At 35.1% G+C, this 25,657-nt stretch overlaps 1 protein-coding gene across 6 annotated transcripts in view; it reads right to left on the reverse strand.

The window, feature by feature from the left end:
• Positions 1–25,657, reverse strand: part of Rabgap1l (RAB GTPase activating protein 1 like) — a 616,206-nt gene that overhangs the window by 426,724 nt on the left and 163,825 nt on the right. For all 6 annotated transcript variants that reach the window (XM_046430137.2, XM_058574417.1, XM_046430139.2 and 3 more), the window contains 2 exons: positions 11,682–11,775; positions 2,108–2,258 (listed from right to left, as the gene is read on the reverse strand). In XM_046430137.2, the coding sequence (XP_046286093.1) occupies positions 2,108–2,258; positions 11,682–11,775 (245 nt within the window). The remainder of the gene's footprint in view (positions 1–2,107; positions 2,259–11,681; positions 11,776–25,657) is intronic.

Below are 25,657 nucleotides of genomic sequence, written 5' to 3' on the forward strand. Positions count from 1 at the left end.
ACAAGATTTGATAAATTATATCACACATGTCATATAATTACTGAAACTACATATATAATTCTGTTACACTAGATGAAATTCAAGTTGCCCTAAAATATACATAACCTCCCCATATCAAATGCCACAGAATACATGAAAATGTAATTATTGCTCAGTGATTCATCGTGCCAGCAAAAGAAAGTCAAATTGAGCCAGAGATGGATATCATTCTTGGATGTTCTGATAGCTACACAAAACAACTCTTCAGGCTAGACCCAGCCTGAAGGCTACATGTTCACTCCCCTTGGATGAGTGTTTCAGAAGGTAATCTGTGGCCTCTGCTTCTCATCTAGAGTACTCCTACTATAGAGAGATGACTTTTTCATAGAAGCTAAGTCATAAAGTAGCTTTTCCATAAACACTTTGTATTCCTTCTTTCCTTGCAACCTGGAGCCTCTAGTAAGGTTTTTATGAAGCAACACTGTTTCTTCAAGCTGGAACATTTCATTAACTGACCTTGAAATCTTGCCATTCCATTAATAGATAGAAAAAATTAACTGGAGCAAAAGAAGAGACTAACAGCTGCTGAACCATGACCAATAAGTGCCAAATATGCAAGCACTTCTTACTGAAAATCCTCTGCTTGCTTGTTCTCTTCCCACTGAGGGGTGGTAAGCCCCAAAATACACAAATACACTCTTGGCTACAAGCACTTGCTGTCTCATTTCTACTCCTAAACATAGAAAAGTAAGAAAATCATTTTTAGAAATAATGACAGTATTCATCTTATTATTATCTCTGGCTATGATATAAGGAAGAGAATGAAATTAAGTATTCCATTGTACGTCCTGTCAGAAACGTTATGACTTGAGAGCTTGAATATAGGCACATGATCAGAGTAACACATTTCTATAATGTCTGAAGGAAAATTGTTTTTAATAAATTGTACTGTTAACAATAGAAATAACATAAGTTTATGTTGTCATATATTTATAATTGAATGTGGAAAATTTATATTACAATCTTAATTACAGAATGCTAGTCAATCTCAAATGGCAACTAGTAACATTCGCCATTCTGAATATAAACTAAGATGTACATGTATTTTAAAAACAAATTATTCTAAGACAAATCTCAAATACTATTAATAAGCAACCTAAAGCAGAGAATGGCAGTTGTCCTCCAAATATCTACTCTTTCTTATTATTACAGAATTCTGGTCAAAGGACATAAGTAGAATCATGGTTCGGACTTAGGGGAAAGTTCTTTAAAAGGGCAATAGACTTGGTTGGCTAATTCTGATTTGCACTGTTTTGCTATTAAAAAATAAAACTATCATGAGTAGAGCTCTTTGCTGAGTTCTGAGTCATTGCTACAAATTATCAAACCTCAGGGAGTCTATGGGAACCCTCATATTTGTAGCTAGCTCATCTGAAGTCAGGATGGTCCTGGGAAATCCAATTATGTTCAAATCTCTTATGTAAAATGGAATTGCATCTACATACAGCCTATGTAAATCCGGCTGTATATTTTAAACCATCCATAGAGTGCTTATATTCCCTAATATAATGTAAATACTATGTAAGTACTGATTAGTCTGTATTGTTTAGGGGGGGAGAGCTTAAGTGTTCAGTAGAGACACAAGCTTTCCCCTCCCCCCAAATATTTTGGATCCACAGTTCATTGAATCTGCTGATGCAAAACCCAGGATACCAAGAGCCAATCGTATATTCAATTTGGTAAATAAAATTTATAAAGTCGGGCTGGGGTTGTGACTCAATGGTAAAACACCTGCCTCACACGTGTGAGGCACTGGGTTCAATTCTCAGTACCACATATAAATAAATGAATAAAATAAAGGTCCATCAAAAAAAACATGTAAAATAAAAAAAATCATAAAGTCACTTGAATGAAAAAAATGAAACCTAGGCATAAATTGCTCATAGATGATATGAACATCACTTACCACTATTCAACAAGTATTCAAAACAAAAGTCAGAAGTATTAAGTGCACAACACCAAAATAACTACTTTTACAGAAGTTCAAAGCATTATGACTTGTGGGAGCTATGAAAAACAGAATTAACTTAAGATGCTCCATGAAAATAATATGAAAAGAGTGTCCTACCTTTGTGATAAGAATTCGGTATTTGTCCAGCATTGCCTGGTTGTCATGGCAGCCCGCTAACAGCTGCCATACTTCTGCCCTCAATGCTTCAGGAACACCACTCTTCACCAAAGTGAGTAGCCCTTTTGGTCGTGCACCAAGGTTATTGTGCCTGAAGAAAGAAAATAAACCATTCATATTCCCTTTACCATTCCTGAACTGCCGTTGCTATGGAAAGGGCATTTACTAGTTTATATTAAAATTAGAGCCTGGACTTGGGCATGGTGGAACACACCTGTAATCCCAGTGACTTAATGCAGGAGGATAACAAGCTCAAGGCCAGCCTCAGCAACTTAATGAAGCTGTCTCAAAACAAAAGAAAAGGGCTGGGCACACAGCTCAGTGGTACAGCACTCCTGAGGTGTTCAATTCTTAGTAACACAAAAGTGGGGTGGGGAGCATGAGCCTGGGTCAAGAGAAAAATGACCAGGCATGAAACAAGAGTAGTGTTCAAGCTCTATGATGTCTTTTGACTTTTGTTTTTGTTTTTGTCTAGTCTATCTTAGTTCCTGGTAAGCCATGTTATCCTACCTTAAGGGAAAGCTTTTTCTTCTTCTCATGTACTTTTTAAATCACCCCATGAACTTATTCAGAATAATGAATGTTAGTTACATATTTCTTAGCAGCATTTCAAGGCATAAAGACAAATATTTGAATCCCCTGAGATAAATAGTTTGGTAGGATGGCTAGTAGGCTATCAAGTGGATCACAGGCCTACCACATGCTGACTACACTCTTTTCTCTGAGGTCAGGTCCACTGGACCAGGCGCGAAAAGTATGCTCCACAGTATAGAAGGCATGAAATATACATAGTTTAGTTTCCTGTGACACCTACATTCTGACCCATATTCCCCTGGGAAGTCTATGTCTTGGTTACCTCTCTCGGAACTCTGTTTCAGCATGTGAAGGATCTTTCAGATTAAAAATTATCTAAAATGAACTTCTTGATAAGAATAGTTCATTATTTGCACTTCGGAATTTGTCTTGTTGCCTTATTTTAATTACAAGTGCTCCATAAAGGATGGACCTTACCCTTCCCTATAGGCACCAGAACCTATACAAGTCCACCTTGCCACAAGAACAACACACACTTATGAGCATAACCCATTCTCAAGGGTGTTTAAAATCAGAACAAGGTGAATGTTTCTTGGCCTAAAATCCATGAACACATATAGGTATGATACTATGATAACCTGACAAGAAACTGAATTATAGTTCCCAGTCTCATGTAATTCTACTACTCATCTTTTTCCGGGTGCCTAGCTTGAATCTAGAGCTACGTTCTATGCTTTTTTGCTCAGATTTTACTTATCTCTTAGAGTTGACTCTGGTTACACTATCTGGACTCCAAACTTGATGATGTATTCTGGTTTGGCCTACTCCAGGCTCTGGTTTCAAGATTTAAGCCTGAAAGTCATGGAATCTGTATGTCTGCTTTCCAAAATTGGTGTCCCACCTACTTTTCTAGATTATGCACACTCTTTCATCTCTAGCACAGACCCCAGTTTTGGCATGCCCTATCTCTGACACAATATGTTAATTTTTTTTTTCCTCACACCGCCATGATCTGCATATCTTGGCAAAACCTATACTCATTTCCATAACTTCAACGAATTCAAATAAACTTGTCACATCAGTATTTAAATAAATCATCAGATTTATACCCATTCTGCTTTCAGCTAGCTAAACTTTTGTATTGTTGGGTCAGAGAACCCAAGCTGATAATACAGATGGCCTTAAATCAACTCAAAGTAAAAAGAGGCAGGGCTTACATGATTTAACATTATTAAAGAACATAACTACACTAAGTGACAAAAACAGGTCTCAAAATAGTACAGAGGAATGATTTTAAATACAGTATTTTGAAACCTGCTTTTAAACATGCACAGGAAAAGAATATGGAACAGTATACTCCAAAAAGATATTTTGGAGATCTGTAACAGAATTAAAAGAGGAAAGAGTCCCTTTTATATTCCTATGGCGCCTGAAGTATGTGCAATGACCTTAAATAATTTCATCATCAAAAAACAATAATGATTTGAATTCTTTAGATTTCTCTTATGGATTTAAATTAAAATATTACTTCAGATAATTTGTAAAAACATGATAATTAAATCTAATTGACAAAATATGTTAAGTAGAAGAGTGTTAATTACTCTTTTCAAGAGTTAAAGCTGAGAAAACCATTTGACACCTAGAACTTTCTTCCACCTGACTTTTCTTTATTATTCAATTAAATTTGAGATGACCAAAGAATCTTATGTCACAAGAGCACCAGGATCAGTGATGAAATGATCTTTTGGAACTTAAAGTTTGGCTCTAATCATATTTTGGATAAGAAAAACATATGGTGTGATGGACACTGAATTTCTATGCTCGAGGTACAGAAAATTGAATTAATTAAAGCAACAATACACAAAGGGATAAGCTCATTTTCTCTAAATTGAAAGGCAAAATGATTTGAATTATCATATAAGGATTCAATATAATTAAATAAAACATTTGCTACATGATGTATGTAGTTCAACAAGTCATCACTGAATCTACACTGAAACTCCAATTAATACCTCTAGGTACAAGAAATCTTCATTCAATTCCACATAAATCTCATGTTGTTTCCTACCCTTCAACATGGAATCTCTCAAAAGAGTTATATACTCATTCATTTCTATTTCTTCTCCCCAAACTCAGTTTAATGTGGCTTCTCTCTTTTTCTCTTTGAAAAGTTTTCACTAAAGTAATCTAGACCTCCCTCCATGCCACTAAATTCAGGGGACATGTTCAGTCCATTCACTGTTGACCACTCTTACTAGTGACCTTGGCCTCAGTGACAAAGCACTCCTTCCTTATGCCCATCATGAAATCCATGAAATCCTCCATGTCTCTTAGGTGTCCCCAGCTCCTTCTCCACTCTGCCCCCAGTGATCTAACACTTTCGCTCTCACATTATCACTTCTGCACGGGGATTCTGAGCTCCAGAAGATTCAAAGCACCTTAATACCAGCATGTCATAGTCTGAACTTACATGCTTCTCCCAAAACCTGGTTGCTTTCCAAAATGTCATAACCTCAGCAATTGTCACCACAATCCAATGAGAAGACTTGGATGTGCAGAATTTATATACATAACTTAAGAAATGTTACAGTAGATGATTTTTGTAAGATCTCCCCTGACAAATGTTCTCCCTCTTTCTTCACTATACCGAAACTCCAATCTTTTATAAAGCCACCCATTACTATTATATGATCTGTTCTTAAGTTTTCTATATTATCCTTATTTTTTCTGGTGATTTAAAATTAGTATTAAATATTTTCCTTTGTAGCTTTCGGAGTATCTTTAAATACACGAATTCTAATTTTTATCTATAACAGTTTTGCTTTATTTTAATATACTCATTTAGTTGTTTTAGAATAAATTCAAAATATTTTCAGCTACATTTCATTTAAAAGATCACTGAGAATACAGGCTGTCTCTCCACTTAAAAGAAAATTTCCTCAAAGCACAATGTGTAGGCCCCTGCACAAGTGCTTTACCTTAACAAATTACAAAACTATCTTCATATAAATGCCACCTTTTATTGCTGAGACTTTGAATATTTCTAAATCTAATGAATACTAATGTTTTAAAGAGAAATTCTGAGAGCAATTTTTTAAATTACTAATCTTTGTTTAACAGACATAAATTTTTCTAGGTTAGGCAAGTTTTACATTTTTCATATCCATTGTCATGACACAACTGCAATAATGACTCAAATAAATGGAAAAACATTTCAAATGGAAAAGATACAGCAAGTTTTCTAAAGGCCAATGAGTTTGACATAGACCTATCAATCATGTGACTCCCTCCCAACTAGCTTCTCTGTAAACCAGTTTTCCTCCTATCTCAAAATTACCTCACTAAAAAAATAATCAGGAGCAATCTTAGTTTCAAAACCTTTTTCATATTATCTCTCTTTTGATAACTACGGAAGTTGGGTGGTTGGCACTTGAGGATTTATTGGGTTTTGTTCACATTTGTTGACATGTAGGTTTGCAATGTTTATAGAAGCATGTAACAATTATATCTCAATTTTGTGTTTACTGTTTATGAAACTATCATCCTCATGATCTCTTTAAAATTATGACTAGAAGTTTTAAGTATTGGTTGGGCAAGGGTATCCGTTTCCTAGTCTACTGACTCTCTCACTAGTACTTCTAATGTGCCTATAAAAATTGATCCAGCTACATACCTACCCAACTGTACACAATGACTGATTAAGTTATCCATTTCCTGATATTTCCTGTTATTATGCATTTTCATATTCAATATCTAATATAGGTTTGCCTTGGTTTTCTCACCTCTAAAATATAGATAATAATAATATCTACTTTAGAGTGCTATTGTGATGACTAAATGAAATAACTCATGTAAAGTGCTTAAAATAGTACCTGACACATCGTAAGTATTTTACTCAGTGATTTTATAGCCATGTCTCACCTTTCCTCCTGTTGCAATCACCTATCTGTGCTCCTGGGTATAACGGTTCTATTAGTCAACAAATTCACCCTCTTCTTCCCTGTTTATCAACTATTCTTGCAACTGTCATCTTCCTCTGACATCATCAACTTTTCTCTCTCCTAGACCATTTCTAACATGCAAACATGTTATACTGCCCATGTCAATTTTTAATGACTTCTAAACCCGCATCTGATTCCTAAGGTGTTCCCAATTTTTACTATCACTTTATAGCAAAACTACTCAAGAGCTATCTATATCTACAGATTCCTCTTCCTCTTTGGCACAACTGGACTTTCACTCTCTATTGAAGCTGTTCTTACCAAAGACACCAGTGACATCCAAAGTGCTGAATCCAGTGGAATTCTATGGCTTCATGTAAACTGAACTATCATCACTTAATTACTACTTCCTTAATCAACTTAGTTCACCTGGTTTCTATTTTGGTCCTCCTATCTCACTGACCTGCTTTCTGCATGATCTTTGACATCTTTCCAACTTCCCAACACTGGGGCGGTCAAGGGTTCAGTCCCTATATGACTTTGCTATCTATACTCACTAAGAAATCTCACACCTTCTTCTCTAATACCTTTTAAAAGTATATGCAAGCAGTAATGGCTCCCAAGCTCATATTTCCTTCCATATCTTTCTCTTGAATTCAATCTTACATTAAATTGACTAATGGACACATTCACTTGGATGTTTAAAAGGTATTTCAGCCTCTCCAAAATCTTTACTTTCTCCTCTCTTGTCTTTCATATTTGAGTAAGTGGCACATCTTCTTGAAGTTCAAGGCAAAATTTTGCATATTACTGGTTAGTTCTTTTTCTCAAGCCACACAGGAAGCATAAACTAATTCTATCAGCTTTTCCTCAAAATATATCAATTACATTGTTTTCATTTCATGAAATGATTTTCATTTCTTTGATGACTAATTACTTTGAGACTCTTTTTAAAAAATTTTTAGATGGACCAATACCTTTATTTATTTATTTTTATGTGGTACTGAGGATGAAACCCAGTGCCTCATACATTCTCAACAAGCACTCTACCACTGAGCTACAACCCCAGACCCTTGAGACTCTTTTGATGTCCTAGTTGGCCATTAGTATATTCTTTGGAAAATGACTGTTTAGGTTGTATGGCTCTATTCCTGAATTCTCTATGTCACCAAGCTATGTGTCTATCCTTTCATCAATACTTTCTTAATTACTATAACGTTGCAGCAATCCCTAAAATCTGGCAGTGTGTCCTCCAACTTTGTTCTTCGTTTTCAAACAATTTTTAGCTCCTCTAGTTAATTTGTCCTTCTATATAAATTTTACAATCAGCTTGGTCAATATAAAAAAATTCTGAAATTTCAATTAGAATGTAGATTAGTTTGGAAACAACTGATATATTAATAGTGAGTCTTTCATTCCATGAATATATATAATTCTCCTTTTAGTTAAGTCTTCTTTGATTTCTTTCATTAATGTTTTCCAGTGTTTTAAAATACATACCTAGCACACAGTTTGCTAGATTTCTATGTAAGTATTTCATGTTTTCCTCTGGTGTATTCATACATCTTTAAATTTTCATTTCTGATTTTCCATTGTTGGTATACAGAAATAAGACTGGTGTTCTCGTACTGACCTTAAAAAATTCACTTATTAGTTCCAGGATTTTCTTGTTTGTTTGTTTGTTTTGTAGTATACCTTCAGATAAAAGATGAAGGAGATTTGGACCAAGGTTATGGCTCAGTGGTAGCGCACTTGCCTAGCATGTGTGAGGCACTGGGTTCAATTCTCAGCATCACATAAAAACAAATAAATAAAATAAAGGTCCATAAACTTGAAAAATAAACTTAAAAAATAAAAAGATGAAGGAGATTAATAGAGTAAGCTGTTGGTGCTATTTCTTCTTGATTCTTCAATACCCCTAATTCATCAGTCCCTACTTTAAGAGCATGGGTTTTAAGACTGTCCAATTAGCTGGGTGCAGTGGGGCACATGCATGTAATCCCAGCAGCTCAGGAGGCTGAGGCAGGAGGATCACAAGTTTAAAGCCTGCTTCAGCAAAAGGAGGCACTGAGCAACTCAGTGACACCCTATCTCTAAATAAAATACAAAATAGGGCTAGGGATGTGGCTCATGATTCAGTACTCCTGAGCTCAATCCCCAGTACCAAAAAAAAAAAAAAAAAAGTCAATATCCAATTTAATTAGCCCATATACATGCATGAGTGAGAATTACAATAAGCTATTTTCAACCCTAACCTACTGCTTCTCAACTACAAGTTCACCTTCGTATATTTTTATTCAATGATGCAAGGCCTGAGAATCTGCAAACTATATATCCCAGACTCAACTGCCAAGATGGTTTCCAGGTTAACTTCTGCCAATAAGAAACAGCCAGGTGCAGTTGGAAAGTATAAAATAGGAATAAGGGAATGCATTCCAAGTATGAACTATATCACAATTGCTAAGAAATACTAATACCAATTAACATCCTCGAAGAAGCACAACCATCAATCATATAGTGCCCTCCTCTAGTTCAGAGTTGGGATGTCACTTCAAAAGTGAAGAACTAACCAAATGTCCTCTCCTAACAGTTCCTTCCAAACTTTAGCTGCTCTGAGTATCCTCAGGAGTCTAAGCAACCAGATGTGCACCCCTCTTCAGAGGTCCCACACAGATCCTCAAATTCCTTTTGAGTTCCTAGATTCTGGTAACAACACTTCTAATTTATTTTTCGTGTTCCAGAGGTTTTAGCTGCTTCCTCTATCTTGGTTACTTCAACATATCCTTTTCATTTTTTCAGACTTCTAACTCAATATAAACCAGTTCTCTGCATTAAAACCTCTTTAAAAAGCCTAGCACCTTTAGGTTTTCCAGCTGGGATTCTTCTATCTTTGATAGGCTAGTTAGTCTTTGCATAGTCTAATTTTGTTTTGGGGAGAATAGTAATTTCTCTCTGACTATAGTTTAAATTCTCAACAGATAGGAGTAATGTATTGAAAACTGATAGCATTGCAAATAGTTTCTGTCCACAGTTATGCAGATGTTCCTGTTAGTGTGCAAATGAACTGTCCAATAAAGATCTTATGACTCTATATCAAACAGTCATTTTGATTAATTGTAATATCTTACTGGTTAATGAGTTACACACATTGTCTAAGATATGTTCTTTTTTTCAGCTTTATATTTTTTTAATGTTTCATTTATTTTTTTATTTTGCAGTACAATTCTTAATACACCATTATACAATAATTTAACATATCTCTTATTAGATATAAGGTATGTTGACACCAAATTCACATCTTCATACTCGTATTTGATATGTTCATTTTTATTTACATGAATAGGATAAACAAAAATGAAATTTTCTTCATTTAAAAAGAAGATGCAGCTGACACTCCCTTCCTCTCAGGGTATTTCCTTGAAAACATAATAGGTCCAACACTTTGGTCAGAATAAATAAACCTTGTATCTGGATTTCACAATGAGAAATCATAAACTTTCCAACCCTGGGAACTGTAAATAATTACTCCCTAAATCCTAACTCAGGAATCTCTTAGGATGTATACAGAAGACTATCACAGGGAACATCTCTAAAGAAGATAAAAGAAAGTTTAAGTATTCTTTATTCCACTTTTCTATACGAAACATGTGTGATTCTGCCTAGACTTTATAGTCTCTCCTGGATAGCCTGCATACATCTAACCTGATGTACAGATTCAATAATAACTTGAGGTTTCTATGTCTGTACTGATATGGAGGACAGAGATATGACAGTTCTGGTCATCTTCAAAAAAAAAAAACTGTCTTACACGAACTCTAAATAGGGCAGAAGGATTGGAGGGGAAGAGAGGAAGCATGGGGTAATTAATGATGGTGAAATGTGATGATCATTACTATCCAAAGTACATGTATGAAGATACGAATTGGTGTGAATATACTATGTACACAACCAGAGATATGAAAAATTGGCTCTATATATGTAATAAGAATTATAATGCATTCTACTGTCATATATAAATTTTAAAAACTTACATAAAAAACTGTCTTAAAATTACAAGAGTATTTATTACATAATAACATAAATAGAGTATCTTTTTTTATAATTCCAGGAAAAATATTCCAAAAAATAAAGTAATAATTTGCCAGGCACAGTGGCACATGCCTGTAATCCGAGTAGCTCTGGAGGCTGAGGCAGGAGGATTGTGAGTTCAAAGCCAGCCTCAGCAATAGCAAAGCACTAAGTAACTCAGTAAGACTCTGTCTCTAAATAAAATACAAAATAGGGCTGGGGATGTGGCTTAGAGGTTGAGTTCTCCTGAGTTCAATCCCTGGTAGCCCCCCACACCAAAATGAGTAATAATTTAAGACAGAAAGAATAAAACAGACTGTGTTACAGTCTATATAATTGATGATAAAATGATTAATTCTAACCTCTATATTACCTTTTAAGTGATAATAGATTTGGCAATGTCAAAAATGTAACCTTTTATATATATATATATATATATATATATATATATATATATATATATATATATATATATGTGTGTTGGCAATGTAGCAAAAAAATTGACAACCTGGAACAATGTTATATCTCAATGAAATAATAAGACAAATGTCTTCTGAAAGCAAGTTAAATAAGAACATACTAGAGAATGACCTAGTCAAATATAAGGAATATGTATGGGTTACATTTTAATTTTATGTTTTTTAAAGTAAGTACATTATGATATTAATATTAAGGTAGATTTAATATTAAAATTTCTTTGCTTTGTGTTGATACCAGGGGCTGAACCCAGAGGCACTTAACCACTAAGCCACATCCCCAGGCCATTTTATTGTTTTGAGACAAGGTCTCAGTAAGTTGCTTAGGGCCTCACTAAATTGCTGAGGATAGGTTTGAATTGAAATCCTCATATCTCAGCCTCCTGAGCTGCTGGGATTATAGGTGTTCGCCACCACACAGAGCAAAATTTATTTTAACAAGTTAATATTAACTATATAAATATAAAATTTTCAGTAAGAAAAATAAACTTTTACCATCTTCCTAGCAATTCTCCCCAAGAGTACAGAATCTTCTCAGGACAATCCTTAGACACATCACCTGTTCCACTCGAGAGTTCATTATCACTCTCTGGAAAAAAAAAAACACACACACACACAAAATCAAAACCAACAAACATTGCATTATGTATTAGATATTTAGATATTAGATATTTATATACTATAAAACAAGAAGCACAACTAAGTATCTAATAAAAAAGTCAAACAATATTGTAAAAATTACACTAAAACTTTATTAATGTAATCTATCTTTAGTGCACAAATATTTTCAAAAAAATTATGTAATTCTCATCCATATTTACATAGTATGAAACTGAAAATATTTATAATAAATAGCTTTATCGAAAGACAGCAATCTTTTAAAAGTTTATGGGGTGTCAGCAAGATGGCAGAGTAAGAAGTCTTGGGCCCCCTTCCTCCCTACAGAAGACAATGATCCATAGCCTAGAAAACCCCAACACCTGGAAATAAGCCTGAGACACCTATGTTACACAGAACTGAACAAATCAAATTAGAAAGGAAAGAGGAACGGTATCACTGTGATTGTCCCACCCTTTCCCTCTTTCCCATGTGGGCATATCTACAGATAGAGAGGAGTTTCCTGGGTTTACAACTTCTACAGGAGGAAAAAGAACCAGAAGCAGTCATCCAGTTTCCCTAGCATTCCCAGATGCTTCTCAGGGGACCCATTCCAGTTCAGTTCAATGAGGAGAAATACCATGGCTTTATCTCCCAAGGGATTGGGTGGAAACAAAGAGTGCACAACTGCTGGTGGCATATTTATGTTCCTGCCAACTACAGCACACAATCAGAGACAATGGCCAACCTCAAGGCAAACCTGCAAGATAAAGCTAGTCACCTTCAGAAGAACACTGAGAAAAATAATCTGTCTTGAACCCCTGGACTGCTCGTCTCCACATCTAGCCTGAGAATCACCCTGATAATACTGCCCTAGCAGGGAATCTCCTACCTTTATGGATTTCAAAGAAGCAAAGGGGCTAAAATGGCTTGACCCAAGAGGGCAAATAGCTGGTTCACATAGTCAAACTGCCTATCCAATAACCCCATCCAGGAAGGGAGACTCCAACCTCCACTGATCTCAGAGAAGAAAGGAGCTATACTAGCTTGGCCTAGGGGGGAAGCAGTGGCAGAATTCAGCCAAAATTTTACCCAGTCAGGGAGACTTCCACCTCTGTGCTTTTTGGAAAAACACAAGGGCTAGACCTGCTTGATCCAGGAAGTCCAACAGCAACTCAGCTCAGCCAAAAGCCCATCTCACAGCTCCCACCCCCTCCAAGACAGGGGAGCTATGTTCAATCATGTATTTCTAAGGAACATAGTATTGGGTCCCACTTGTTCAAAACAGCAATTCTATCCAACCTCAGTGCACAACTAACACACCTGCCAACTGTAGATCCCAAATAGCATAGGAATACATTTTGTGATCAGCCTAACAAGAAACAATAACAATACCCAGCCAATTAGTCCAACTGATAGCAGAGCCCGCTAGTAGTTCTATCCAATATCCAATCAAAAGCATGGGGTGAGCCAACTAAAGAACTCATATCAAGCTCCACATGCCTAGGGTCATCACCAGATGGACCTATCCAAAATCACAGACTAGAGTAAACAGCAAAGTTGTATCCCTGCCAATGAGCACGTGTAAAGGTCAGAAGAAGGACTGTCTTGTCAAATGTGTGAACAACCATGCAAGGACAGGAGGATTATGAAAAATCAGGGAATAATGACACCTCCAAAAGAAACTGATAAAGCTCCAATAATAGAACTCAAATAAATGGAAACCTATGGAATGACCAACAAAGAATTCAGAATAGTCCTCATTTAGAACAAATTTTAAAAATTAATTGTTAAAAAACAAAGTCCACTAAACTACAAGAAAACACAGATAGAAAATTTAATGAAACTTGGAAACAATACATGAAAAAAGCAAGAATACTGCCACACACACACACCAAAAGAAAAAAAAAACCAGAAATCCTAAAAATGAAGAATACAATCACTGAACTAAAAAAAAAAAAAAAAATCAACAGAAAGCTTCAATAGCAGAATCTATTAAGCAGAACAATCGGTGAGATGGAAGATAGAACATTTGAAATTATTCAGAGAAGCAAAAAGATAAAAGAGTGAAAAGGAACAACAACAAAAAAAAAACTATAAGAATTATGAGACATCATCAAGAGACCAAACCTTCACATAAAAGGAGAAAAGCTCCAGAAAAAAGCAAAAGAAGGCATATTTGAAGAAATTATGATTGACGACACCTCTAATGTGGGGATAGATATAGGAACAGGAAGGACAGAGTTTTCCAGTCAAATTCAACCCAAAATGAAGTATACCAAGAAATAAAATACACAAACTATCCAAACTCAAAGAGAAAATTCTGAAAGCAGCAAGAGATAAGCAACAATACATGGGATGGGGGGATTAATGAGGAGATATCATATACAAAGGAATGTTAATATAAATATCACTGAATTTCTCGGCTGACAATCTAGCATAGCATGGAATGATATACTCAAAGTATTGAAGGAAAAAGTAAACATCTAACAAAAATACTTGATATAGAAAAGCTATACTTCAGAAATAAAGGAAAGAAAAAGATTTTTCCAAACAAAACCCAGGGGACTATGTAATCATCAGACCTGCTTTATCAGAAATGCTAAAGAGAGTTCTTCAAACCACATTTATAGCAATGAACAGATCATCCAGACAAAAAGTCAACAAGGAAATACTGGACTTTAACTACACTCAGGAACAAATGGATTCAGCAGACATGCAGAACACACCTTCCAACAACTGCAGCATTCATATTCTTCTCAACTGCATATGGAACATTCTCCAGGACAGATCATATTTTAGACCACAAGACGAGGCTTTAAGAAAATTAAAATCATACCACTTTTACTTATGATTATGATATAAAACTAGAAATCATATAGGAGGAAATTTAGAAAATTTATAAATACATGGAAATTAAACAACACACTCCCAAACAACCAATGCATCAATGAAGAAATTAAAAGGGAAATTTAAGTTTTTCTTGAGAAGAATGAAAGTGGAAATACAGCATACCAAAACCTATAGAATATAGCAAAAACAGTTATAAGAGGAAAGATTACAGCAAAAAATGCCTACATCAAAAACAGAAGAGAAAAACATTCAAATATATAAAATCAGAATAAAAAAGGAGACATCAAACCTGATACAAACAAAATTCAAAGGATCCTAAGAAACCGTTATGAGAAATTCTATACCAATAAATTGCATAACTTAGAAGAAATGGACTGATTACTCGACACATAAAAAGAATCAAGAATAAATTCAGAAGAAATAGAAAATCTGATCAGATCAACAATGACTTGGTAACAAAGTCTCCCAACAAAGAAAAGCCCAGGACCTGGTGGCTTCACTAATAAATTATACCAAACATTTAGAGAAGAATTCCTCTAAATGAGTTCTACTCAAACTGAGTTGTGTATGTTAAGTCATACAGGGATGACTTTACATACAAAAATTAATAAATGTGATAGCCCACATTAACAGAATGAAGGACAAACACAATGTGATCATTCCAACAAATGCAAAAAAAAAAAAAAGCATTTGACAAGATTTAACACATTAAACCATCCATATATTAGGTATAAGAGAAATAAATGTACCCCAACACAATAAAGGCCATATATGGCATTACACAGCTAACATCACACTCAACAAAGAAAAGTTCAAAGCTTTTTCTGATCTTGAAAAAGAAAAGGATGCCAGCATTCTACACTTCTGTTCAACATAGTACTGGAAGTCCTAGCGAAAACAACTAGGCAAATGAAGGGGGAAAGCATACAAAAGCCAGGAGCAATGATACACACCTACAATCTCAGCTACTCAGAAGCCTGCTGTAGGAGGCTCATGTCAGCCTGGGCAACACAGTGAGAACCATTTCCTTTCTTTCTTTCTTTTCTTTAAGAAGAAAGGCAGATAAATGGGAAAGGAAGAAGTGAAATTATCCCTGTTTACAGATGACATGATCTTAAAGGTAAAAAAAAAAAACAAAACTGGAGTCTTAGGGTTTTTTAACTGTTCGAATGAAAAAATTAAGAAAAATCACAGGATATAAAATCAGCATACAAAAATCAATAGAAATCAGGAAGAAGACAATACCAGTTATAATATCTACAAAAAATAAAATACTTAGGAATAAATTTAACCAAGAAGGCAAAAGATCTATATTCACTGAAAATTATAAAACATAGATGAAAGAAATTGAAGAAGATACAAATAAATGGAAATACATCCCATACTCAGGATTGGAGAAATCAACATTGTTAAAATGTCCATATTATGCAAAGTAATCTACATATTTAATGCAATTGCTACAACACATACCAATGGCATTCTTCACATAAATAGAAAAAAAATTCTAAAATTTTTTTAGAAAAAGACCCCACAAAAGACCCCAAATAACCAAAGCAACCTTGAGAAAAAAGAATAAAACTGACTATCTGACTTCACATTACCTGACTTCAATATATGCTATAAAGCTACAGTAACCAAAACAGCATGGGGCATAAAAACAGATGCATAGCCCAATGGAATGGGCTATTCATTTTGAGGGAACCCAAAAATGAATCCATGCATTTACAGCCAAGGGATTTTCAACATGCCAAGAATACAAAAAAAGAGAAAAGATTAGTATTTTCAATAAATATTGCTGAGAAAATTGTTCATCCATATGCAGAAGAATAAGCTGAAACTCTTTCATCATATACAAACATCAAGTTAAAAGGGATTAAAGACTTAAAGGAACGTGACCCCTTGCCTCATTTGAATAGCTTCTCCTCAGTAAAAGGGGTCAGTGCATGCTGTGGCTCTCTCTCTTCCTATAGACCCTTAAGGTCAGAGGAACCATCACAGCGACCCCAAAGAAAAAGGGGAAAAAAAAAGACTTAAACGTAAGACCCAAAATGTAAAACCACAAGAAGAAAAAAGGGGAAATACTCCATGACATTGAACTAGGCAGGGATTTTTTTCATAGTATCCAAAAGAACAGGAAACAAAAAGCAAAAATGGACAAAAGAGACATCATCAAACTAAAAAGTTTTTGTGTGGCAAAGGAAACAATCAAGAGTGAAAGAAAACCTTTAGAACTCGAGAAAATATTTCAAACTATGTAACTGACAAGGGTTAATGTCCTGAATATACAATGAATACAAACAACTCAACAGTAAAAACAAAAACAGCAATCTGATTTTAAAATAGCAGAAAGACCAGAATACACAATTCTTAAAAGAAAACAAATAGCCAGTGAGTATATGAAAAAAGCAAATCAAAACTAAAATGAAATATTAACTTACCCTAATTAGAATGACTATTATCAATAAGACACACACACATACAAAGAGAGAAAAATAAAAACCAAAGCTTGCATGATGCAAAGAAAGGGGAACTCCCATACACTAATGGTAGGAATGCAAATTAGTATAGCCACTATGAAAACTGGTTTGGAAGTTCATCAAAAAATTAAAAATGTAGCCATGCAGCTATCTCCTCAAAGAATTATTTTGCTGAATTCCCAGTCTAAAAGTAGATGCAAAATCACTATACCAATGGAATAATTTAAATTATCTAAATGGACCATTTGTTCCTCGTGTTTTTCTTTATTTTTTTTTATTTTTTTGTAGTTATAGATGGAAAGAATGCCTTTATTTTATTTGTTTACTTTTATGTGGTGCTGAGGATTGAACCCAGTGCCTCATGCATGCTAGGGAAGCTCTCCACCACTGAGCCATAGCCCCAGCCCTGTTTTTCTTGATTATTATTTGTTATCTCTCCCCCAGTAAGAAGCAGAGAGAATTTAATTATCTGGTTATGCCAAGGGTCTTCAAGATCACTCTGAAGGCTCAGTGATTCACTAGGCAGGCTTATAGGATTCAGCTCATTGCCATACACACACCTAGGATTTGTTACAGTGAAAAGACACAGCAAAATTGTCAGCAAAGAGAGAGATACAAGCAGCAAGGTCCAGAAGAAACCAGGCATAAGCCTCCAAGAGTCCTCTCCGAAGAGTCACACAGGACACACCGAATTCCCTCAACATCAGAATGTGGCATGTGTGAAACACTGTCTACCAGGAACGTTCACTGCAGAATCAGTGTTTGTGGTTTCTATCAGGGTGGTCACGTAAGTACCCTCTCCCTAGCATATACCCAAATTCCAGACTCTGAGAAGGAAAACAGTTATCTGATACAAGACATATTGTTAGCACAAACCTTTTAAGTACAGTTAGTCAATCTCATCAACTAAAAAAAGATGGGAACCCCCCAAATATAAGTTCTCTAAAACCAGCCAACAGCCAACTTCACAAGTAGGCTTTTCTAAAAAGAGAAGTTTGAAGCTTGCTATGTTAATTCTTTTCTGAACCCTTATTCACTACTATGTCACCTATTCTAACTTCGACTAATAGATCTGTAATACAAAAATATGTTATTCTTCTCTGAATCTAACATTTTTTAATAAATGACAGCGGAATGCATTACAATTCTTATTACACGTATACAGCACAATTTTTCATATCTCTGGTTGTATATAAAGTATGTTAACACCAATTTGTGTCTTCATACACATACTTTGGATAATGATGTCTATCATATTCCACCATCCTTGCTAATCCTCTGCCCCCCTGAATCTAACATATCAAAAAGATTTTCATTCTTAACTGTTTTCTTAAGATTTGCCACATATGAGGCAATGGAAACCCAAAAAAGAACAAAATACCATCTGCCCCTTATGAACTCATACTCTAGAAGGAGAAAGATTTGAATAAACAAAGACAGTAGAGTATGTGTTTTAAAAATTATTATAATTATGTGTTCAAAGAATCAAAAGAGCAAGATGGTGGGAACACCTGAGTTTTGAGCAGAGATCTAAATGATCAGCAAAGGGCTGCTCTCATGGTTCTGAGGAAAGTACCTGCTAAACAAGGACCAACACCTGCAATAGCACTGTGAAAGACTTACCTGAGGAGAAATTCTAAGTATCTAGCATATACTAGGCATTCATTAAATAGTAGCTATTATTACAACATCATGTTTTTAGTGTACTAAGAAACTGACAATGTAAGAGATTAGATATAATTGCCCATACTACTAGTATATTTTTATCTTATTTGTACTTACCCTTATTTATGTCCTTACTTATAAAAAGAATATGAGGCATAAGTTAAAAATAAAAAAGGCCAGGCACAGTGATGTGAGTTGTAGTCCTAAGTACTTGGAGGCAAAGTGGGAGGATTGCTTACACTTAGAGCTCAAGGCCAGCCTGAGCAACACAGCGAAACCCCCTTTCAAAAAAAAAGAAAAAAGGGCTGGGGATGTGGCTCAAGTGGTAGCTCGCTTGCCTGGCATGCATGTGGCCCGGGTTCGCTCCTCAGCACCACATACAAAGATGTTGTGTCCGCCGAAAACTAAAAAATAAATATTAAAAAATTCTCTCTCTCAAAAAAAAAAAAAAAAAAAAGGATGTGATTCAAAGGCTACATTCAAAAAAAAAAAAAAAAAAAGAAAAAAAAATTTCAATTAATAAAAGAATTTCAAAAAGTAGCTAAAAGTAAATTGAAGCCAAAATCAATAAATTCATTATTCACTCATTCAAATATTTACTAAGCACTCATTGAATAGTGAAGCTTCAAAAGGTAAAATGTACATATTTCCTGCTCTTGAGGAATCTGTTCTATGATATCCTGGAACTAGAAGCAGTAAAGTCAAGGGTTGGGTTGAGGTGGGATGCAAAAGATATACCTCCGCAAAAATGTGCAACACTCATCAGGAAAGTTTAAAATTGAGCTTTAAACTACTCCAAAAATAAGGTAAAGAAAAAAAATTTTACACTTGTACATACAACTCTCACTGATAAAAGTTTTTTAAAAAATGTGAGCAAGTCTTAACACCTTATACCTAACTACTTGGAAGTCATTTTTGCCACATCTGTGAACATTTTTTTTTTTTTGAGAGAGAGAGAGAGAGTTTTTTTTAATATTTATTTTTTAGTTTTGGGTGGACACAACATCTTTATTTTATTTTATGTGGTGCTGAGGATCGAACCTAGCACCCCGTGCATGCCAGGCAAGCGCGTTACCGCTTGAGCCACCTCCCCAGCCCAACATGTTATTTTTAATACCCTTGATTAAAGCAGAGGATACCATATTAGTATGGCATCAAAGACCCTCCCTGACCTCTGTGTTCCTCTGATCTCACTGTCTTTCTCCACCCTTCCAGGTGAACTACACGTGTTTTACTGCACATACAATGTTATTTCCTATCACCCAAAGTTTCCCTCTGCCTGGAAGGTCTCCCTTACCTTAGCATACAAATACTTCCAGCTAAGTAATGTGCATTAATCAAAACTAAGTGCAAAGGCTTAACTTACAAAAACCTTCCCTGAATCCCAGGCCAACCCAGGTTCTTCTCAGTCAGTTCACCTGGTATCCTGTTCATCCAGTATTACTGCCTTTACTCTATTTTGTTAAAAATACCTATTTGTGGGTCTATTTCTATAAGAGTCATATCTCTATCTATTGTGTCCATAGCACTTAGCAGAGTAGAAGCTGTCCACTACTACAAGTTTGATAAAACCTGTGTGTCACAGATGGCTTGCAAATGAGGTCAACTGATTAAGGAATCACTTTCTAGAATAAGTCATTAATGTTTCCTTTAGAAGGACTGTCCTGATTATCAATTTTCTCCTTTTTTTCACAGAACATATACTGTAGAACCCCTCAAAACTGAGCTCATTAGCAAGTACCAAAATGTACTGGGAGTCAGCACTGTGAATAAGAGATCTGTTTGCTCTAAACATTTCTTAGATGTATTGGGTGGCAGAAATGAAACTGCATTGCAAAAATCAAAGATCCTTCCATGTATTCATGCTTGGATCAAGGCCATAGAACCTTTACATCAGTAATCCATAATCAATGATTCTCAAATTTTTCTATCTCTATTTTATTTATATATGTAACTTATTTGAATGAATAGCATTTTTCAATGATCAACTGGGGATACAAAATTTGGAGGTAACAAGGTATTACTGATAATTATTATTCTACATACATTACTTCAACTGAAAAAGATCACAAAGAATCTCAGATATTAATCATTTTATGAATGTACTTATAACTTAAAATACATTTTCTTTACTGAAAAAAATGTGATAAAGGTTAGCATAACAAGTGGCCTCTTATGAAGATCAGACAGACACTTTATTAAATTCAAACCACAACCTGTACTTCTGCTCCTTTGCTCTAAACTATGGAGGAATGAAATGAGGATCTGCCATATCATTCCATAATAAAGACTTATTGTTCTACCTTCACAAAATACCATTGTCCTTACAAGAAAAGTAGTGAGAGTAGAACCCAAAATTTCTTAAGCTAAATTTGAGAGTTTTAATTCCTTATCTGGACAGTATTACCATTATAATTATTGAACAGAAATCTTACTTTGGGAATGATCATAGGCACATAGCCCTCAACTTAACTTCTGGAATTCAACTGTCTTTCTTCATGTATCTGTGCTTCCAATACCTTGCATTCGTTTTATACCCATTTCTTTCCATCTCTAGACTGCAAAACTTCTTGAAGATATGAAGTACATCTTACACATTTAATACAGCACCTTGCTACACAAGGCACCCTCTAACTGAATGTGGTTAGAAGAAAGGAATCTGGAAAGGAAGGGTAAGAAGAACAAAGCAAAGCTGTAAAAATGGTGGAAGCAAGAAAGAGAAAACTAGCAGTGGAGAGTCATCAAGATTACAGAAGAGAAGTGATTACAAAGACTACTAATAAGCAGATTATGATCAGGCAATTCTGAAGAGATAAGAAAAATTTAAAATGCTTATTTCTTTATAAAGTTTGGGGTTTTATACAAAACAGATAGGGCAAATTTACCCTCTACCTAGTATCAAACTTTAGTATTATTGTTAAAATACTACTAAAAATTTTTAATGTACTCAAAGGGGTCCTGTTTAGAAATTTTAAAAACTGTTTCCCTGGCTCTATTTACATTGTAATGAAAATCTCAACAGTGTAGCCCTTACACTGACATAAATTCTACAAATATTTACTCCAAACCCTATAATAAAGCCAGAGTGATATTATTAGCATCAAATTTTCAGAAAGTTCAGCGCTCTTCCCACATTTCTAAGGGATCAGTGTCACTCAACTCCTGATGCCATATTCAAATCATTAGAACACCACTTTGCCATGGTGTGACAAGAGCCATAATTTCTCCATCAGAACAATTAACTTCCCTCCTTCTAGATACCAACTGCTGCTAAAAAGAATGACATATGAATTACCTTCATAATCTTTCTGCAAATAGTTAATAATTCCTTAATCTGGTTCCAGCTAAATAAGGCAGTTAACTCCTTATGAAACATAATTATAAAATGTAATCCGGGATCCTAGATTCCAGTCCTGACACTTTCACATAATTTTTTTAAATATTTATTTTGTAGTTGTAGTTGGACAAAAATACCTTTATTTTATTTATTTATTTTTATGTGGTTCTGAGGATAGAACCCAGGGCTTCGCACATGCTAGGCAAGCACTCTGCTGAGCCACAGCCCCGCCCTTTCACATAATTTTTTGGCGGGGACGAGGTAGTCCTGAGGATTGAACCCAGGGCCTTATACATGCTAGGCAAGCAGAAAAGCATTCTACCACTGAGCTACATCCCCAGCCACTTAGAGTCTCAGTTTCCAGAACTACAAATAAGATCATTCAGTGTAATTAAATTCAAGGAACATATATTGAGTAAATTATGTGTGCAAATACATAATGCCTCAGTTACTGTCAGGCTCTGAATTTAAAATATTTTAATGACTTGAGGTTACTGACATTTCCCTGACTCTGCTAAATTGTATAAGGAGAACCCAGACAACCAGCACTCTCCTCCTCAGAGTTTTTCCTCCCTCAGACATTACAACCCTAAGCCCATCCATACACATGTTCTTGGAAGCAGCAACTGCTATCAGCAATTTCTACCTGCACCTCACACTCCAGCAGGAGGTTAATAAACAAGGGAAATCTGCCTGAAATGGAGACAGCACCTGAGAAAAAAGGGGAGGGAGACTGAAGCAAGACCTAAGGTTTTAACAAGAAAAATACTCACAAATGATGTGACACATGCAAGGCACTTAACCTTACAAAGCTTTAATTTTCTTTCCTGAAAAATGGATAAAATGCCACCTTAGAGGACTGGTGAGAGAAGTAAATGAATAATTTACAAAGTGTTTCATGCATATTTTCCATTATCATCTAAAAAGTGGAATTAACTGCTCTGTGAATTAGTCACTCGATCTGTTTCCACAGTGTAATCACCAGATTTTTAGAGGAGTCTACTTCAAGAGAAGGCCAGCAATAGATGACTCTAAGATCACTTTTAACTCAGATTCACTAAAAATAAGCAGTTGAATCACCATCACCATGGTGTACGAATGATCATATCAATGTTATCACTATAATCGTTTAGTCTAAATTCTAAATCACTGAATTGGCAGCAAAAGAGGCTAAGTAAGGTGCCAGCCAAGCACTCTTCGACTCCTGGCTACTTCTGAAGTGGACTCTGCATAAATTGGACCTTCTGCTACTAGTGATGGGAGTAAAAGCCCAGAGATGATCTCACTTGACACTTTGCAGAACAGATATAAAATAGAAATATGAAATAATCCCAGGCATTTGGAAATGCTCAGTAACAATTAACTATGACAGACTACTGTCCCTAGGGACCACCACAAAAATAAGTTTTAAGGACAACATGCTTTTAGGGACCCTATACACCTTAGCAAGGCTGATAAAGTATAGTGTCTTTAGCTTTCACTAGAGACAAGTCTTCAGAACATTTAATTTTCTAGGTCAGCTGAAGCATGATTAAGATGTGTTAATCTAACAAAAAAAATTTACTTTTTGTCAACATACCAAGCAAAGCTTGACCCAGTCCAGAATGAAGCAGGCATAAGTGACCAACAGACATAGTACTAGTAAAGCCAGCACTCAATAACATTTGCGGGGAAGGAAAACTTCTAGGGGAAGGCAAAAATCCCCTCCTCAAGTATGATGGATTATTTCTGGGCTTCCTAGTAGTTTTGATCTGTATATCCATGGTATACAACGTTGTATCCATGCTGATAAACACCAAAAGAAGTGGATGTGAGAGGAGAAAAGAATGGCTTCTAGTGGCTCTCTTCCTGCACTAGTATAAAGGTAATGCTCAGCCTCTTTTCCTAACTTCTCTTTAGATTAATATGCAGAGAGGTTTATATACCAAATCACATTTTAACTCAAGTGAAGGTATTATCAATTACTTAATCTGATAGGAATTTTTTAAAAAAATTTTTATTAGTTATTGATGAACTTTTATTTTTTTTGTTTGTTTATATGTGGTGCCGAGAACCAAATCCAGTGCCTCAAACATGCTAGACAAGTGCTCTACTACTGAGCCACTATCTCAGCTCCAGGAAGAGCAGGGGTTTTTGTTTTTTGTTTTTTTTAATATTTATTTTTTAGTTGTAGTTAGACAATACCTTTATTTATTTATTTATTTTTATGTGGTGCTTGAGGATGGAACCCAGTGCCTTATACATGCTAGGTGAGCGCTCTACCGCTGAGCCACAACCCCAGCCTGAGGAAGAGCAGTTCTTAATGAAGTTCAACAGTCACCTAAAGATTGATAATATCTACTGTGAAAATACGAGGGGAAAAAGTATTCAGATACTCTACTGAGAGAGACATAAATTGGCACTCTTTTCGGGAGATATTTGGTACTACCTTTAAAAAAATAGATTGTGCACATCATTACAATTCTACTTCCAGAATCTATGGTTATGCTTCACAATACATGTGCAACTACCATGCTTTACAACAATATTTTTACATTTGAAATAGCAAAAAAGAAAAGTAGAAAATTTATAAACTCTCAAAAGAGAAATGGAGAAAGAAATTATGTTATATCCACGTTACAGAACACTACGCAATTAAAGAATGAGAAATGGTTTAATGTAGCATATCATAAGACTGCTTCATGAGAAAAACAAGTTGTCAAACAGGATATATAGAATGCCCTATTTGGAAAAGGATATATTAACTGCTTTTAACATAACTCTTTCCCAAGTATTATAACTGGTGGGCAGGGGAAGGAGATGGTCCACTTTACATTTGTTTTATTTGAAGTTCTTAAGCAATAAAAAAGAAAATTCCCCCAAATTTTTGCTTTCTAAGAAATGCAAGGCTTGATTTCTAAGAAATGCAAGATGCTTAACTTCCCAAATCATAATCAGTACCTAGTTTTACAAAGACAATTTTATAGTAGTTCTGTTAATTTCATATTTCAAAGATTTTATTAAGTTCATCATTTTCTCAGTCAAAAACTAACATTAATTCAAAGATCCATTTTAGTTGATTCTTGTACTTGGAAAACTTAAAATGACAAGCATCAACAATAATGCTAGGGGAAAACAGAACTTGCTATTATAAATCTATCTCAAAGAAAATCCACCAATAGATTTTTCTATTACACTTGCTTCACCATTTGTCAGAAACTATTTTAAGAAATCTAGCTTGCTTCTTACTAATTCCTTCTTTCTTGCCATAAGACAAATGACTTAAAATATGGTTGACAACATGTAACAACATACAACTACGACCATTGTGAAAACATATTCTTGCATCCCATTTTTTCTGGATGCTGGATCTAACCAAGCTTTTCAAATACTTACTAAACTGCTCAGGAAAATAAAACTGCACATCAAAAACTAAATAGGAAAAAATTAAAAATAAAAGCATGGACCGGGGTTGTGGCTCGGTGGCAGAGCACTTGCTTCACACACGTGAGGCATTGGGTTCAGTCCTCAGCACCACATAAAAATAAGTAAACAAAATATAT

Source organism: Marmota monax, unplaced genomic scaffold (assembly GCF_021218885.2).
Source record: "Marmota monax isolate L192 unplaced genomic scaffold, Marmota_monax_Labrador192_F-V1.1 WCK01_AAM20220418_F8-fsc00055, whole genome shotgun sequence".
NCBI classification, from domain to species: domain Eukaryota; kingdom Metazoa; phylum Chordata; class Mammalia; order Rodentia; family Sciuridae; genus Marmota; species Marmota monax.